At 38.3% G+C, this 19,112-nt stretch overlaps 2 protein-coding genes and 1 long non-coding RNA gene across 14 annotated transcripts in view; 2 read left to right on the plus strand and 1 right to left on the minus strand.

Moving 5' to 3' along the window:
• RORA (RAR related orphan receptor A) overlaps window positions 1-5,803 on the plus strand; it is a 688,440-nt gene extending 682,637 nt beyond the window's left edge. For all 3 annotated transcript variants that reach the window (XM_070578616.1, XM_070578631.1, XM_070578627.1), the window contains one exon: window positions 1,366-5,803. In XM_070578616.1, the coding sequence (XP_070434717.1) occupies window positions 1,366-1,530 (165 nt within the window). In that variant the 3' untranslated portion in view covers window positions 1,531-5,803. The remainder of the gene's footprint in view (window positions 1-1,365) is intronic.
• Window positions 5,804-11,823: 6,020 nt separating this feature from the next.
• Window positions 11,824-16,936, minus strand: LOC139076415 (uncharacterized). The gene is made up of 3 exons (XR_011528017.1): window positions 16,699-16,936; window positions 15,115-15,211; window positions 11,824-11,914 (listed from the first exon to the last, which is right to left on the minus strand). It is a non-coding gene; the product is annotated as an uncharacterized lncRNA (long non-coding RNA).
• ICE2 (interactor of little elongation complex ELL subunit 2) overlaps window positions 16,900-19,112 on the plus strand; it is a 65,418-nt gene continuing 63,205 nt past the window's right edge. For 6 of the 10 annotated variants that reach the window (XR_011527995.1, XR_011527996.1, XM_070578549.1 and 3 more), the window contains exons 1-2: window positions 16,918-17,058; window positions 17,990-18,115. Coding sequence is in view for 4 of the 10 variants with exons in the window: in XM_070578549.1 (XP_070434650.1) it covers window positions 18,075-18,115 (41 nt within the window). In the remaining 6 variants the exon portion in view is untranslated. Of the gene's footprint in view, window positions 17,059-17,989; window positions 18,116-19,112 lie in introns of all 10 variants that reach the window. The other 4 variants (XM_008513579.2, XM_008513582.2, XM_070578585.1 and 1 more) reach the window with 3 other exon arrangements.

A 19,112-nucleotide genomic window follows, 5' to 3' on the forward strand; every position in this document is an offset into this window, starting at 1 on the left:
GTTAATGTTCTGCATTGATATAAATTAGAGAAAGAATCTTTGAATTTAGAAGGAGGAAGTTATGAAGGACTAAAACAATTAACCAGGATAACCATATATTCTAATATTAGTTCTATTTCCATTAACTTCATTAGTAACCAACAGTAAATAACTTTTGTATTTTCTTCATCAATTTCCTATTACTACCCTGTATTCAAAGCATAAGGTTTCATTTTTGCTAATTATTATCTTTTCAATAAAAATATAATTAGAATGTCAATTTAAAATATGCTAATATCCTTCAGTGATAGTGCTGGTAGCAGGCATTTAGTCTTAGAAAAATTAGCCCTATTCTTTCTTAGATTATTTTATGTGTTTTACTGTTTGAGAAGATGATTTGAAAGGTTTGGGATTTTTTTCCTGTTTGTTTCCTTTTCTTTTCTCCTGATAGCTAGGTTAGGTCAGAAAGGGGAAGTTGGAGGTTGATTGCCGTTTTGCTTTTGATTTTGCACCTGTTAAATGAGAGCTTGAGGCAGGAGTGGGAAACAGAAGAAAGAAGAACTGTCAGGAGTTTACTCTCTTCTCCATCTTCTTGCCCCCATGCAAGGGTATCATTAGGTTCTTTAATTATAGAGAACACCTAACACCTGGACAAGATCTGTGATTTGGTGAAAACTTTTCTTAGAGAGGATTATTCTGGATTGAAATAAGAAGTATTTTGCACTTGTACAGTGCTTTAGAGTTTAAAAAGCATTTTTGCAAGTCATGTAAATAGCCTCAATTGGTAAATGGTCAATGCTGGGACTTCCATCCAGGCTTTCTGACTATTCTTTATTTTTTTTACTCGGGGCCTTTTGCTCAGACCCAGGATTGCTTTGCTATAGGCAGCGCTCTTTTTGGAGAGGAAACTTGTCACTGGAGTTGATGCGTACTCGTTCTGCATAAAATATGTAGGGCATGCCGTCATCTCTAGTTGCAGTGACCTCAGCTCCCTGTGACTGCCCCCTGGCTCCCTTCTCTATCACCAGATCTCTTCTTTTTCCAGACGGTGGGGGCAGGGTTCGGATGGTAGAGCAGAAAGCTGTGGGAACAGGAGGAGGAAGTGGGACACTTGGGTTCTCGTCTCGGTTCTGTCACTTTTGCTTCTGAACATCTTTTTGGGTTATTAAATTATTTGTCTTCAAAATCGTATTTAACGTACACCTGGTATTCTATAATATGACTGTAGCATCGTTTATTTTTACCAGTCCTCTATTCCTGGACGTCTAAGTTGCTTCGAGTGTGTTTCATCATTATAAACAATGTTGTAAAGATCGTCCAGATCCCTGATTTTTGATTCTCGTGTCTATTCTCTCCCGATAACATGTCCTTTTCTTCCACTTACAGTTAATATGCAAGGTGTCTACATTAAGAGCCTTATGTGGACGACATACAGAAAAGCTAATGGCATTTAAAGCAATATACCCAGACATTGTGCGACTTCATTTTCCTCCATTATATAAGGAGCTGTTCACTTCAGAATTTGAGCCAGCAATGCAAATTGATGGGTAAATGTATCACCTAAGCACCTCTAGAATGTCTGAAGTACAAACATGAAAAACAAACAAAAAAATTAACTGAGACACTTTATATGGCCCTGCACAGACCTGGAGCGCCAACACACTGCACATCTTTTTGGTGATCGGGGTCAGGCAAAGGAGGGGAAACAATGAAAACAAATAAAAGTTGAACTTGTTTTTCTCATGCATATGATTTCCATTATGCCTACAGATATGGACCCTTTTTCTGTCTCGACTTCTTGATCGTTGACCTCTGTTTACAGCAGAAGGAGGGTACTAAAGTCGGAGGATTTCCTTTTCTTGTAGCTCACTGCCCACAGACTTTCTCCAGAGTCACCAATCTGTCAGTAACAACAGAGAGTCCAGCAATAATCGGTGACTGGTGTGCATAGCGGAGGTTGCGGCATAACTTTGCACAACTTACTCTTTGTTTCATGAAGGAAGTTTTTATTTCTTCACCGATTATTGCCAGTCAGCAGGATGGCATGAAAAGGGTCCATAGCACTAGCAACAATAGCATTATAATATATTACAGGGTAAATGGGCATGAAGACTATATATAGCTAAAAGAGATATTGTTTATATATTGTTTTAATTAATATAAACTGTAGTTACTGGTGTAGCTTTTCCTGTTGAATTGATAAGGCACTTTCATTTTGCACCTTTTTTCTTTAAATTAAATGCTAGCGTGTTCACTGTCGTGTCGCATGTGCACCAGAAACACAAGTTTAACTGAGAAGGCTTGGAAGGTACGTCGGGAGGTATTTATGCTGCTGTTTACAAAATTACTTTTAAAAGACTGGCTGGTCATATCTAGAAATCACGATGTTGATTATTTTTATTTTACACGTGAGTTTGGAATTACAAATGGAACTCTCCCTAAATTATACTTTGCTTTTTGGTAAGTTTAAGAATAGATGTGTTTATGCTTCATACAAAGTTGAATGATCGATTGGTACTGTGGACTTGTACCATCATGCACAGTATTTTTAAAAAGCTTTTTAAAATGCCACCTTGTGGACGCAGGGAGGGGAGGCTCATTTGACAAAATTCAGTAGTAAGACTCAGTCTCAACTTGGAATTGTTATGCTTTGAGAACAAACCAGTAACCAGAATATTTATGGGAATCTAGCTTTTCTTATAAGAAGAACCCAAAGATTCTATCTGGAGCAAACGCACACTCCCCATGTAAGGACATGAGGCATTTACTTTGTGAATGTTTCTGTTCTTGGTATAATCTAGGAACCCTGAAAGTTTATCTCAGAGTGAACTGTTTCTAGAGTAGTTGCCTCTAGATGCTAAAATTCTAGACTAGTGCTCTCCATATTTCACGGACAATGGATAGGAGCGCAAGGGAGGCATACAATGTTGAACCAGTTTCTCTTATTTAAATATTAACTATTTTAAGCTTTTAAAGTGAAGTCGATGCTAGCTGCAGACATTTACTTTTGTATTTATCTTCACTAGAAGACTGTGGACTGTAATTTATTTTGTTAAATATTTAGAAGATTGTTTGGCTTTTGCGTTCAGGTGGGAAATATTGAGTTGTTCTTGTTTAATTTCATGGTTTTTTAAAAAATAATAATAATAATTCCCAGTAGGGGAAGGGAGAAGGAACAGTCTGATATATAAGTGTGCATATTTTAAAAATAAGTGACCTTTGGGAATGTAGGCGTTTACATGATGATTTTAGTCACACTCAGGGTAGGATTCAAACTTCTGCTCTGACATCCAAGACTGTGTTTGTACAGAAAAGGGAACAGCTTCCCATAGTGTAAAGGTGGGAGTTTCCAGGCAGCCCTTTACAGTGGAGAAGGGTCTCCTCTACCACCAGGGTCCCTCTTGAATCTTTTGCAGGAATTGTGGCTCCTCATGTCAGCTGGATCACAGGGCCGGCTTCCCAGAGCCCTTCACTGTTTTTAACTCCACTGACTTTCTCACTTGTTTTCTGAGGAACTTGGAAAAGGGGAAGGAATTATTCACACAGAAGTGTGTATGAAGCCTAAATAACATCTAAAAAATTTTTTTTCAAAAGTATAGTAAAGTTTTAACCATAAATGGAAGACGAGAGTAATATTTACTTAAATTTCTTACAAGCATATAAAACTTTATGTGAGTGTTTATATAGAGACGTTAACTATCAGCATATAGTATTTATATTTGGGCAAGAAGGGTTAAATCAAATTTTTAATTTAAATAAGCATAGTTCCTTTAAAGATCAATAGTATTTATACTCTGAAAAGAGTACCAAGCTTAGTTCAATTATTTATTTGTCCATTTTCTTCCTATTGTTTCTCCTTTGGGGAAAAGTGGTGTGTTTTTATTTTGGTTTGGTTTGGTTTTGTTTTTTGTCATTCTGATTCACTAAATTTGGGGATGGTTTTATTAAAGTATATTAACTTCTTTTTAACCAAAGCTTTCTGAATATGACCAGCCTCAGGTGCTAGCGTATTAAAGAGCAACTAAACCTAATTCCAGTGTCCATTTGTGAAATGCTAAGAGCTAACTGAACTTCTCTAAGGGTGAGAGAGAACATAATGTTGAACTTAAAAGAAATTCCTTTTCCCAGAAAGGATTTTGCAAGTACCTAATGCAACAAATGATGCTCTAATCTCAGTAATAGTCACACCATGGTGACACTGCTTTTAGAGTAAACCAAGATGCATTGACATGATGCTGCTACTAGGTCTTTCTGAAAGAAAAGCAGGCTGTGGACTTTAAGAGCAAAGAACATCGTCGGTGTGGGAATGGAGTAGTAGAGGCGTGCTCGGTGAAATGAGGGAACAACTAACTATTATTTGGATAGAAGTTGGGATCTGAAGTTAAATTCAGTTGAAAAAAATATGAAGTACAGAAAAGGATGTAAAAAACTTTGCATTTTTATTTTCTTCCTTATTGTAGAAACACTTGTGTGATGACACAAACTACTTGGTGATACAGAACAATGATTCTTAATAGTTCTTATAATTAAAGTTTCCTAAACATAAAAGTCCAATAGTATTTTAAAGATTGGAATCACATCATTGTTATCCCTGCTGCTGTAATGCCTTTTATACAACTTTTTGCATAAGGTAAATAAGGCTTTTGGACAAAGCCTGAATACCTTCAGTTACAATGATGTCCAAATGGTCGTATTATATTGTGAAGAAACTGGCCTTGGTCACATGAAAACAAAAGTGCAGATGAAAGTGCTTTTTTGGACAGTTTGCAAATTGTGTTAAAAGCTACGGATTTTTTTTAAAGTGTTCAGCATCCTAATTTGCGTTAAAGCTATGGATTTTTTTAAAAGTCTTCAGCATCCTAATTCACCCTTCCTAACTTAAGGAAAACATGACGTAAGACACTGCTTCTAAGTTTGGTTGTTCTTTATAGTGTGGATACCAAGATCTCTGTGAGCGTATGGAGGTGGGCTGAGGGTCAGGTGAGGAGGGAGCCTGTGTGTGTGTGTGTGTGTGTGTGTGTGTGTGCGCGCGTGTGGTTTTTGTGTGTATGATGTGCGGGTGTCGGACCGCTTCTAGGCTACTAAGTGTCAATGGAAAAGAAAATGTATTCAAAATACTTAAATCAAAACTAGAAGATGGAAAAAAAAAAGATTTATTCTATACAAAGCCTTGTCTGGACCACTTTAGAGAGACTTCTATTTTTTTAACCCTTCTATAAATATTTGATGGCACTTGAAATATTCCTGCAATAAAATGTGATTTGTGTAAAGAAAAAAAAAGATTTTGTAATGTGAAACAAAGAAAGAAAGTAATTTTCTAAAAAAAAAAATACAAACAAACAAACTTTGTATTATTTTCTTGATGGAATTTGTCTATCTGTCTTTGGAAAACTTTTTATTTCATTGAATGTGCCATAGTAGAAATATGTGTTTTTAGTTTTAGACTAAGGAATAGCTGTTTGTGTTCCGACATTCCAAAATGCAAACCAACCTAGTAGAGTCTTTAATGAAAAGGTTTAAGTAGGCTGTAAGCTTCTTTCCTTGTTGCTTTTTTGCACATGTCCTTCATTCCTCTCTAGTGCAATATGTACATAGAGCACTTGCGGGTGGACCTTGATCCCTCAGGGAAAAATACATATTTGTACAGTTGTTTTTTTTTCCTTTTGTTTTTGGCTAAGGAATGTCGATTGAATCACTTGTTATTATAGAGGGGCAGCCAGATAATAATCCTAAAGCCACTGTTTCAAACATTGATTGTTTAAATCATGTGTCTTTCCAGTGCTATTATTTTAAGATAATAATAATAAAAAGTTATTTTCTGACAGTTCTTTGTGCTGATTGGTGAAAAACAAAGGGTAAATAAGCACCTTATGATTGACTTACTGTGAATGACAATCCATCTTGCTATCAACAATAGAAGCCCTATCACTTTGGAGTTGGGGTAAGAGTCAGAAACAATGTGCTCAGGGATCTTCTAAACTCTTAAAACAGGGTGGCCAGTACTACTGGGACAAATTGTGTTTTTTATTATTCATAATAATGATAATACTATCCCTCCAAGGCACAAGTGAACTGTATAGAATCGCGTGTGTGTGTAAACTCTCCACTATCATCTCATTTTCTTGAGTTCAAAACTTATGTGTTCTTCAGTCTCGTGTACTTAAAAACGCTGAATAACTTGCAAAGCAGTACAAAGTCATGCCGGTATGTTCAAAAGATAAATGAATGGGTAATGTACCAACAGAGAGCATCACTCAAAGGACAGTCCTGCATACTCCATTTACCGTTTCTCTAACAAGTAAGATATTCATGATAAATATATTTATAGCATTATATATTAAAAACTATTTCCGATTCGACATAGTATGGATAAAAATTTTAGAAACCAGTAATGAGATGAGAGCCCTGCCTATCAGTGCAGTGAGAGAGGTAAAAGATGAAACACGTCTTTTAAATACCAGCAGATAACTGTTATTTTCACTGTGTTCTCCTTTAGAAGCAAACCAAAAAATCCCTTTATGTGACACAATTCTTCTACTTCCACATTTGTAGTTTTTATCTACTGAGAGCTAATGTTTAAAGACAAACAAAACACACTTGGATAACAGCAACATGAGCCAGCTTTCAGGGTTCCATTTTACATTTTTGAAATACAGTTTTGTTCTCATATTTCCATATATTATTTTCCATAAAGTCAGCGCACCTCAGTGTAATTGTTGGTTTTGATTTTTCTACACCTGTGATACACATTCAGAAAAAATCTACATATTTTCTTCCTAACACAGGAGAGCATAATTTGGGAAAACTTTCAATGTCGTTTAGATAAAAAAGAAAGCGTTATCTTGTTATTTTTGATAAAGACTACAGAAAATGGCAGAAATCTCTCTCTCTTTCTCTCTCTCCATGCGTATACATATATACACACACAGAGGTTATTGACATTTTTACATATTGTAACATTTTATTGCCACTTTTTATTTATAAAGATATGACACAGCAGAACCCTACAAAAACAACTTTATACTATAGTTCACATTATGTGCCCGGAAATGCAATTGCACAGGAAATCTTATCTATTGCTAATAGTCTATTGATATAGATCTTCATTCTATCTCTAAATACTAGTATCGTTAAAGAGAATCCACCAGATTTTATTAGAGAGACCTTCCTATTATTGTTTATTCTTAAGAGATGAGAAAGCTGGCGAGCAATGTCTTTACAGAGCAATTGGGTTCACTTCTGGGTCCATTTGCTTGTTTGTTTGTGTAAGTGAGATCAGTTTTACCAGGCTCTCAGAACAATTTTAAAAATAACCCAGAAGCCTGGTTTCATGCCAAGGAAACACCGTAGATGGGGGATCTCCATATTTAACCAGACCCTCAGAACTTAGAGCAATAAAGACATTCAGTCATTTATTTATTTATAAATGAACGACAGAATATTCAGTCCAAATAGAAACCACCTTTTTTCCACAATGCAACATAGCATGGACTCTTGTGTTGAGAAAGTGAATCTATTTTAGATACATGCCTAGAGAATCGTGTTTGCTGTTGACGTTTAGCGTGTTTGCCACATCAGCAGTATCACACTTCTTTTTCTTTTTTCCTTCTAAGAACTAATGAAAGAGAGCTTGCTACTAGCTTTGACATGTGGCACATGACATTGTGTTGTTCTCTGCGAGCAACTAAATTCTCTCCAGTGTTTGTGTGTGATTCCTTGCTCACTCGTTGTTACTTTAATGTGGATGAATACTATTTCTAGGAACTTGGTTATCATTGAACAGATTGCAGACGTAAATGCAGATAATTCTTGAGCAATATAGTGAATATGATTTCACAAAAAAAATCCGTATGTACTGTACACATCTTCCTGAATCCAAAAATTCTCTTCTTATCCACAGTGGTTCGAAATCTCATATAAAACAGTGGTAAATTTTTAACCATTAGGACATTAGCTGGCTGCTTCTTTAAATGTACCTGTATTGTCTGCCTGCTCCTTTTGTGGAGATGTGTTTTTGTATTGGATGTTTGGGCCAATGGGAGGCTTCAAGCTACAACATATTTTCCCAGTTTAAATATATTTAACATATGACAAACCCCAGACAAGGCTTTTAACATGTAGAAAGAACTGCAGTGTTAGGTGGTTTATTTGCAAACCGTTTTCAATGTTGTCCATTTTTATGGCACCTTTAACAATATTCTTGTTTCCAAAGTACAAAAAAAATAGGTTAAATAATCTAGCCATAACTGAATGTCAAGCAATAAAACAAATGACTTTTGTGCATAGACTTAAAAAAATACAAATTTTAGACATCTGCATGTAAATGCAATCTCTTGTTTACTGCTTTCTTCAACTTGAGCAATTGATTCCTTATTTACTATTAACTTAAGAACTTGTAATGGCCTGTAAACATTTTCTCTCTTACTCTTCTTTCAAATTTACCTTCGTCCCTGCTTTTGAGTCATAATATTTAATGTTGTTCTGCACATCTCTATACAGTTAACTTTTTGGCTTTCATTCTGTAAAGATAAGAAAATGTTATATTATAAACAGCCTACTCAGTGCAAATATTTATCTGTTTATCAAATCCACAATATGCTGTATAATACTGGTTTTACTATATAATCTATTTTAGACATAGCTGTTTAGAACTAGAGTGTGCTATTTTTGTGTTTTTCTGATGTGTGGTGCTAGATAAGTTACTTTTGTGAACAACAAAAAAAATCCCTTTTATTCGTAGACAATACCACCTTTGGGTCTTGTTAATTTCACTGAGTATAACTATATATTTGTATATATATACATATATATATATATATCTACCTGTGCCCAACTGGCAGCTGTATCAGAGTGCTGGATTTGGGACATGCTTTTCTCTTTAAATACATAATATCATTATATAAATTATTCTAGAGTGTATTTAATTAGGATAAAATTACTTCCTTAGTATGGATATTTGACATCTATAGGGTGAATTTGTTTATAAATATGGATATATGAAAACCTATTAGCATTTACTTTATGTTTGCTACTTGGCTTTATGCCATATCTCCTGAGCTGAAAAATAATTTTCCAGGCCTTCAAGATCCTAAAGAAACACTCTAGTTTAATGGAGTAATACTTTTTTTTCTTACTAAGGAATTATATTATTGGCACCTGAGAGAGTTGTGTACTTAGCTCCTATTATAGATAATAGGCATTTATATAAAATATCCTTGGTGGCTTGATGGCAGAATAAACCCTTCCCCTCCTACCTGAGCCATGAAAAGTACGGAGACGTCCACTGTCATGGCAGAACATGGGCCATAAAGCAAATTCAACAAGGGGTGTTCTGTTTTAATAGGACCTCAACCAGTTCCATGAACTGAGTGAAGGACGTTCATTTTAAAAGTCATTTAATAATAAGCTTAGTTAAACTCTTTCACCTATTCTCCCAAGACCTATTGGCATTGTTAAAAACCAAGTATATCAAATATCTAACTAAGGATGTAGTTAACCTTATTAAATATTGATTAGAATTGTTCTGTAATATTACTGAATTTGTAAGATCTTTAGCAAAGATTTTTGAGCAATTTATAAATATAGAGCAAATGTTTCTGTTTACTGCACTTTTTGTAATTGAAGGTGATAAATTCTCAAGCCATGGTTATTGGCTTCCATGCACTGCATATTTACCCACAATTCTAGACAGTTTCCATTTTTATGGAAGAGTTGCTATTACCTTAATCATAAATGCAATCATGTGGTTAATGAGAGCTAATGCTAATAGTTAACCTTTTAAAGTGAATTGGCCACAGTTTAGGAAGAAATCTCTTTTAATACAGAGTATGTCATTCCTTATTGCTTCACTTAGAAGGAGACTGAAAGCTTTGTTTTTTTTAAGCACTATTTAGTATCCTAAGCTTCCTGAGGGTAGAGATTGTATCTCTTTTTGTCTGCACAATGGCCAGCACATGTCAGCATTTGATCATTGTTAAATGACAACAAGTGTTCCCCAATTCCAACTTTTTTCCTGGATTCTTTTGGTAAATTTATAAAATATGGCAAGCTGTATGGTTAACACTTTCTTCTACAACCAAGTATTAAAGCCACATTTGAAAAGACCACATGAAATGCTGATTCTAATTGTGTGTAGGTCTTGAGGATTAAGCACACAAATTTCACAAAACTCTGTGAGTAACAAACTCAGCCTTCTGTAAATATACATGCAAGTCTGGAAACGATAATACTGTACCTATAAATATATGCTGTCTGTTTTGTGTACAGTATGTAAAAACTCCTTTTCTGCCACACTAAAAATGCAAGCCATTTGTGGGAATCCTAAAAATAGTATTATACTAAAACTTTGCTAATGATCTTTACTAGAGGATCATCTGACTTTTCACTTACATTGGGTTTTCTTTTCAACTCACTCTTACAGTAGTCTGCTTATTTCCAGCTGTTTATTTTATTGAGTCCTGAATTTAAAAAAAAAATATTTTGATTCATTTTGTAAATACAAGCTGTAAAAAAAGAGAGATTTAATGTTGTCTTTTAAATACTCCGATTTTCATTCTAATATGAATGTTGTTATATTGTACTTAGAAACTGTACCTTTAATATTACATTACCTTTATTAAAAGTGCATTGAACACATCAATTTTAGATGTGCTTTATGTACTGTTATCCTATAATAAAACTTCAGCTTCTAATGGAACACTTGCCTTGTTTTTCTTCTTTTTTCTTGGTTGCATTGTACATAGTTTCTAGCTTACATCTTATCTCCAGAGAATGGTCTAGCACAACCTTGCTCCTTGGAGTGTGGTCCACAGACCAGTATCACTGGCATCACCTGTGACCTTGAACTTGTTAGCAATGCAGAATTCCAGGCACCACCCCAGACCTACCAAATCAGAATCTGCATTTTCATAAGATCCCCACGTGATTGGTTTGCATATTAAAATCTGAGAAGCAGTGGTCTACAGTACAGTAGAGTACTTAAAAAAAAATAATCCATTTCCATTTTGCAGGGAAAAAAGACATATACAAGGATCAAGCTACCCTTTTGATCAGAGAAGGCAAAGAAAGAAGTTTTAACTTGGGAGATACCATCTCTTGATTGGTAGTACCTGCCAGAAATGCTGAATTGAGGATTCTGAGACTGCTTCCTGTCTCAATGAAGAAGGGAGCCATGACTGATTAGTGATGCCTGCCCTGAGTGTAGAAGGGGAGAAATCCTGAGTGCACACCATACTTCGTCATCTTTGCTTTAGAAACCACTAAAATGGAATGCCAGAAATGATGCCAAAGACTTAAAAAAATCTGACTTTCCCTGGGCTATCATCGCCCCACCCCAGCCCCACCCCTTCTCTTGAGTAGATCATATAGGACTGAACCAATACCTTGAACATCAGCTAAGTGTCACACTATTTTAACTGCAAAAGCTCATCGTAAATTATATTTAAAGTAATTTCAAGGACATTCAAATTATAAGATATTCTGAAGTCAGAATAAAGGCAACTGAGTTGGCATTTTCCTCCACACGTGCTATAATACCTGTGAATCCCTTGCACTCTGCAAAGTAAATTTGAATTGACCCCCAAAGTTGCAGCATGTAACAAACAGTCCCTAATCTTGCTTCTATTTCCAACTTATCTTGAGGAAGAGGAAGAATGAGACTGTGCATGTGAAATATTTGTAGACTGCCAAATTCTATATAATTATAAATATTCACCACCTTACGCTATCTTGGGAAATTGAAAGTTAATGGAAATAGTTCAGTTCGAACTATGAAATCTGTCACCTCTTGGCCTTTGACCACACCCACGCTAAACTCCTTCTGATAAAAACAATGGTTTACACTCACCTCTCCATTGTGGATTAGCTTGCTCCCCTTCAAGAAGGGTACTTAAACGAGAGTCTTAGAGGGACTTCTGACAGTTCTGTTTGTAATGATCTCATGGGGGAATCAGAAAGGAGAACAAGTGTCAGGTTATTAATAAACTCTTGGAGAGAAAGCAAAAGTAATAGACTAGTCAGTAAGACCTGACCATAGGTTTGTCTTGGTTGCTACCGTTACTACGAAACTTTGTTTCATGAGACAAGATCAAAAGGTCTAGCCCTTCACACTTCGACTTCCACTTTCAGTGTGCACTTGGATCAAACGGGCCAGTGCAGAGCAGGCCTCTGCTTCTCATGACAGGTCTGTGAAAGGACCACGCTCCTGTGCTGGGGAGAGTAACTGCTGACGTGCCGAGATGCAGCTCTGCACGGTGGCTTCCCCTTTTGAACAAGAAACTGAAGATGGGGTCCAGTAGTGCTCAAAGCGACAGTCCAGAACAGGCCGTTAACGTCACGTAAGTCACCAGAGACAGGAAGGATAAAAAGATGTCTCTGTGCTTTAGGGATTTCAAGAACATGGGAGTAAGGAAGGAATTTTTGTCAAGAGAACCCTCCTGAGTCCCAGAAGAATCACAATGATGGACTCCCAACTTTTCTTAAAGCCTCTTGCTAGATTAACAGGCCCTCTATCCTTTCACTATAACATCAGTTGTGAGCTGGAGAAAAATCCTGGTTTTTTCCTATAGTCATTTATCTCTGATGTTGGAAAGAGATAACAAACCAGTCTTTGGGCATTTCCTTTGATTCTGGATTTTTCTTCTCCTCAGGAGGGGAAATATTGACTCCAGTGAAATAAAGTCATGTCTCAGCAATTCATGTGTTGTTTACCCACTTGGACTTCCCAAACAACATTTTGAATTCCAAAGTGACTTCCTCTTTGTGGAGGAGAAGTTGCTTCGACTATTAAATGTTCTGTGCTTAGAGAACAAAAATTTTAATGTTAGGCTCACCCCAAATTAATTAGGATAGTAACTTTCTAACAAGTCTCACATGTACCTCTTCTACCATTCTTTCTTTATCCCTCCCATAAAATAGACACTACATTCTAACGACAAATATAAATAATTGTTTAATTATCCTGCTTGGAATTATCTCTACTTTCTCAAACTCTCTCTGTGAGATGGTTAGTCACTCCCTAGAAAAAAACAGCGTTCAGATGAATAGTTATTTCTGGGTCTTTTTTTAGGCCAAAGACCACGCAATACAGAACATAACAAAATATAGTTTAGAAAAGATTATCTTCTGAGTAGAAAAATTTGAACACTTTAGCCATTCTGTTCTGATGCAGCATATCCTGCGTCAGAGTATTTTGCTGGTTTTCAGGAGTGATGATAATTCCCTCCCCACTTGAAATACCATTTATTGCTGAAAAGCCTGATTTGAACAAACCACCCCTGGTAACAGAATTCCCCCCAATAATTTCTGAATCAATTACTAGATTGAAACCCCTTTCAATGGAGGGCTATTTCTGGATTCTCGTTTTGAAAGGAGCTTATAGATGATTGTAAATTCATGAAGCAAATCTCTGACTGAAGGGGTTACCACACCACAAACTCTCCAAGGCCAAGTTTACCCTAAATCAAGCAAAGGAACCTCATTAGCTGAGGGATAGGAAAACGACTTGGTACTGATAAAAAATAGACGATCTCACACATTTCTCTGTCTTGATTGGGTCCACAAGAAGAAATACACATCTAGTGATAACTTAGCCAGGGGGTTACAGTTTTAAGAGTTCTTTTTAAAATTTTGGTTCCAATGAAACATTTTATAAATTCAAAATAAGTATCTACTGTTATACATTCTTTGAAAATGAAACTGGCTTCCCACTCAACTTCTGAGTTTGTTTCTCAGTTTAGCAGAAATGGAAAACTGAATCTTTCTTCTGCTTAAAAACCCACAGAATAAAATGGTACAATCACTTTGGAAAACAGTTTGGCAATATCCTATAAAGTTAAACATAAATTACCACACAACCCAACAATTCCACTCCCAGGTATCTGTCCAAGAGAAATGAAAACACAAAGTTCCCATGAAGACTTGTATACAAATGTTCATAGCAACATCACTCATAATAGTCAAAAAGTGTAAACCATCTAATGTCCATCAACTGTCAAACAGATAAACAAAATAGGGCATATCCATTAGTGCGCTACTATTCAGCGCCAAAACAACAATAAATACCTGCTACAGCATGGATGACGCTCAAAATTATTCTGCCAAGAGAAAGAATCCAGATGCAAAAGACTATGTATTGTATGATTTCATCTATATGAACTGTCCAGAAAAGGCAAAGCTATATATCGTGAGAGCAGATTCGTGTCTGCCTGGAGCTGGAGGTGGGAAGAGAGATTACCTGAAAGTGGGCACAAAGGGTTTTTCAGGGTAATGGAAATTTGCTAAAACTTGGTAGTGTTGATGGTTCCAAAACTGTACATGTACTAAAAAGCAGTGAATAATACAACTACAATGGGTGAATTTTGTGGTACGTAGATTATACCTGAATAAAGCTGTTTTAAACACACACGCACACACACACACAGATTTCCCATCACCCAGGGAATAAAGTCCAAATTCCAAATTCTCCAGCAAGGCATGAAGGCCCTCTATGGTCCCTCCTCCCCTTTCCAGTCCAATGGCCTTCATGTGTCCCACACAACAATGCAGTTGCTTTTCCCCTTCCCAGAACTGTAGCACTGTTTCACACGTCTGTGCTTTTTCACCCCTGAAAACCCACAGTCCTTTCTCTTCCCAGTGAACTCCTACTCATTCTTCAAGACCCAATGTAAATTAAACAACTTCTCTGAAGGGATCTCTAAATTTTGTTTAGAGTTTGTGTCAGTCAAAATGAGTTCCTTCCTCATTGTGTTCCCATAGAATCTATAATGTGTGTGTATCCCTTTTTTTTTTTTTTTTTTTTGCTTAAGGAAGATTAGCCCTGAGCTAACATCTGTGCCAACCTTCCTCTACTTTGTTTGTGGGATGCGGCCACAGCATGGCTGACAAGTGGTGTAGGTCCACACCTGGGATCCAAACCCATGAACCCTTGCTGCCAATGCAGAGCACGCCGAATTTTAGCCACTATGCCACAGGGCTGTCCCCACAATGCACTTTTTACATATTACTTCTAATTCTCACAACAATCCTGTAGGTGAGCTATTCTGTCTCGATTATCTTGGTGAGGAAATTGAGGCCCAAAGAGGAGACACAACATCTCTAGGATCACTTGCCAGTAAGCAGGAAAACTGAGATACAAACCTGTATCTGCCGGACTCCAAAAATCCATGTTCTTTTCACTAAACTGCTTCTGGTTTACAAAGCAAAGCATAAAGAAAGGATGCATATATTCACCATACTGTAATGGCAAAAGTTAAGAGATCTGATTTTTAGTATCGGCTTTATCACTGATCATGCAATGTTCAAAGTAACAACAATCTGGGCCTCCGTTTCCTTATCAGGAAAACAAGAGGGTTGGACTAGATAACCTCCAAAGTTTTTTCTGGCTCTAAAAATTCTGACTCAGTGTGCTATCTTTCAACCACCAGAACTCAGATACATCAGACCAGAACATACTATTTGATGATAATCTGTAATCTCAACCCAGGCCATGTCTGGTGATGTTACCATACCACACTACTATGGGCTGGTGCATCCCAGCAGCATGAGTGCTTGAACAATTCTTGAGCAGTTGCTGAAGACAAGGACAGGACTCCCACCTCTCTCTGACTGCATGCTTTGTGAGATAGTGCTCAACACTCGAACTCCTACGCTGCCTTGACATCCATCTCTGTTCCAGCACAGGCAGTCAACAGCACTCACCTAATAAGAAATAGTACTGCACAGTGCCAGGCATCACACCAGTTGATGTGCAAGCAGTGACAAGCACTGTCTCCTAACTGGCCTCTTCCCTGCAACTCATTCAATGCCTTGCCAGATAAACTTTCCTGTAACATAACAGAGAAGTCTTTTTCTCCCCTCAGCATTCCAATTCTTATACAATAAAGTCAAAATCCTGTCTGGCTTATAAGGCCTTCTCTAGACTGGTCCCAACCTATTTTTCCAAACCCTTTTCCTCCACTACTTTTCATCGACTTTGCATTCCAGGCAAAACAAACTACCTAAGGGTCCCTTTATTCAAGGGAGATTTTTAACATAATTTTTACGTAAACATAATTTTAAACGCTATCAGAAATTATTCTAAAATTTAGAACATGCTTTCCTGCTAGCATACGAACTGGACTCTATTCGTGAAATAGGTTTATGCAGCTCCTTGTGCTGGTCTCTGTCTAGAATGCCCTTTCCCATCGTTCACATACTTCAAGTTCTTCAAACGAGCGGGCAGGTTAAGTCCAATGTGCTGACATATAAGTACACAAAAGATGTCTTTAGCTATTCAAAGCTGCTTTCTGTCCCTCTCACTAGTAATTTCCCTCCCTCTGTAAACTCACACAATCTTTTCCAGAAACCTCTCTTATGTAGCTTATCACTCTCTGTTTTATAAATTATTTAAGGTGAATGTCTTAGACTCCCAATGATCAAAAGCTCTTTGAAAAACCAGTATCTGGTCTTAGTCCTACGTGTACCCAGCTCCAAGCACAAATTATAAGCCCTCAATAAACCTTTCCTTAACGAATGGGAATAAAACTGGTGGAGAGCCAGAATGGCCGCTGGTGGAAACTGACATCTAAAATGGGTTGGAGTGGAGGCCCTACTATGTGCCAGTCACTGTGCTGAGCACAGCTTCATCCCTTACTTCATTTAATCCTTTCAAAAACCGTACTAAGCAAGAGTTAATAATATCTCCTTTTACTGATGCGATGTCATGGTGGAAAGTTAACTCACTTGGCTAAGGTCACAAACAAATGTGTTTGGGTCTTTCCAGCATTGTACTCGCCCCGCCTGCCCTCCTTCCAATTTATCACCCCTGCAAGGTCGAGGACTTTCTAGAACAACACACAACCCCTACTCCCTCCTCGCAGTTTCCAGCCGGACTGTACGTAATAACCCGATCGGGGAGCGGCCTTTTGAAGTCGCGCTGGCCGCGCCCGATGCGTCGCTAGTGACGTCATCACGCAGGGCCGAGGCGGCGCGATCACGTTCTTTAAATACGGCCTTGCTAGAGCGCGCGACAGTGCAAGGAGTGGGATGGAGTGTGCATGGAGTGGGGCTCGTGCTTGGGGCCAGAGCCCGGCGGACCGCGAGGTGGGCAGAAAGGCTGCTTTGCAGCCGAGACGCGAAAGGAGGGCGCTGCCCTGCGGGCGGGCGCGCTCGGACCGGGGCGGGAGGAGGGAACATGGCGGCCCCACAGCCGGGCCGGGCCCCTCCGACGCGACCCCCTCCTCCGGCTGTGCTCGCCCCTTTCCCTGCCTTCCTGGAACCTTGTTTCTCCTTTCGTCCCCTCTCCCTCAGCCATGCCTTTTGCCTTCATCGGCTCTCCCTCCCCAGCCCCACACTGGGTGAAGTGTGAGAGGTGGGTTAAGGGGACGCCGGTCGGGCCCGTCGGGTACCGAGAGACCCAACTTCTAAATTTGGTAGCTTCTCACCTACCGCTTTGATCAGTCTGCCCCGGGTGACAGGAGAGCGCCACACAGGGAGTGGGCAAGCTAGATTTGTAGTCCTGGCAGTTCCTGTAAGTGATCCTGAGAAATGTCACTTACGTTGCCTGGACCTCAGCCTCCTCCGAAGAGAGGTTCTCCTTGAAAGAGTCTTGATATCCAGGGAGCTTTTGTCCTGCGTGGCTTGGCAAAATATGCCCCTTTACAGTGTATGGTTGGGAAAACAGAAGCGAGATTTATTTTGTCAGTAAGGGGGTCGGAGGGAGCTGCAGTAAGACATATAGCTCCATGCCATAAGGTGATCTAGCATGTAAGCAACGAAAACACCATCATGCTGCGACTCTTCTTTCTCAGAGAGTGTCCCCAGAGTGACATTCCTAGAGTAAGGTAAATGGAGAAGGACTCATCCTACATCAACATTGGGAACAAGCATCGGTCTGCTGTCCTCTGTTTTAGGTGTCTGTCGGTTGAGGGTAGGTGTCAGGAACAGGTTCCTCCTCACCTGAGTTAACAGCATCTGGCCCAGCCAGTCATCTGCTTTTGATCTTGACCTTTTGTTTTTCCTCAATTGAGTGTAGATTCGGGATAAAATCCTGCCTCCGCTGGACCCTGCACTGCCAGGCAGCAGAATTCTGACCCAGAGTGAAGCAGAAATCTAGGAATATGAGCTCCATGATGGCCATGGGTGAACCAAGGCTGAACTGGTGAGTGACATCTGTTTGTAATCCCCTAAACAGAACTGAAGGGGAGCTGGTGGCTGGATTAGGAAAGGTTTCTGGCCTGGAGAGATTTGGAGGAAACAGGTGGCTCAGAACGTACCCCATTCTCATCTTCACATACTGAGCACTTTTGAGTTACAGCTGCCTGCATTTCCTCCCCTAAGGAGATGACAATTAAGCACTCACATTGCTAACAGCTATAACTCCATCATGTATTTGTTGTTGGTCTCTAAGTGAAGGAGAGATGCTGGAATTTTCTTGTGTCTGGGAACCTTGCCCATTTCTGTGCCAGTAATAAGAAGATCCTCTTTAAGAATAGACAAGTTTCCTTTTGTTATATTGAAATCTGTATCAAGTGATAATGTAAATGCATAGATTATATTTTAGAAGTGTATGAGAACTTCACAAATAGAGGACTAAGTAATACAGTGGCTTTGTAGAGATCTAACTAATACATGGGCTGCTTTAGATCAATTTAGCGTTTACTGAGCATCTACTCTTAGCTAGTCAAGGAGAATACAAAAATTAGTACTGAAGAGATTACAAAGATGATTAAAATAGTAAGTGACTCAAAGAATAGTATGTGCTCGGTAAGTATTTGTTTATTGCAGACAATGGTCCCTTCCACCAGGAGCTCACAGTCCCTGAGTCCCATGACTTTATTTTAGTATGATATGCAAAAACCGTAGAATTTAATGAGATCTCACAGATAGAGTACCATAGCAAGTAATAAGAAACTACAGTGGTGCATAGCAAGTAAGACATTATGATTTTACCATTTATACCATAATCATAGTTTTTTGGATAAAGGCCTTTAAAAACAGTAAGAAATGGATATAGAGCAAATATGCTAAGAGTTTCCCATCTGGGGATTGGGGCAGCCAGAAGTTGCCATTTGATTAGATTGTTCTGTTGTAAGTTTTAAGAGGCATGCACATTTATGTTCCTTGCCATAAAGAATGTTCCCATGCAGCACAGATGA

This window comes from Equus przewalskii, chromosome 1 (genome assembly GCF_037783145.1).
Source record: "Equus przewalskii isolate Varuska chromosome 1, EquPr2, whole genome shotgun sequence".
In the NCBI taxonomy this organism is placed as follows: Eukaryota; Metazoa; Chordata; class Mammalia; order Perissodactyla; family Equidae; genus Equus; species Equus przewalskii.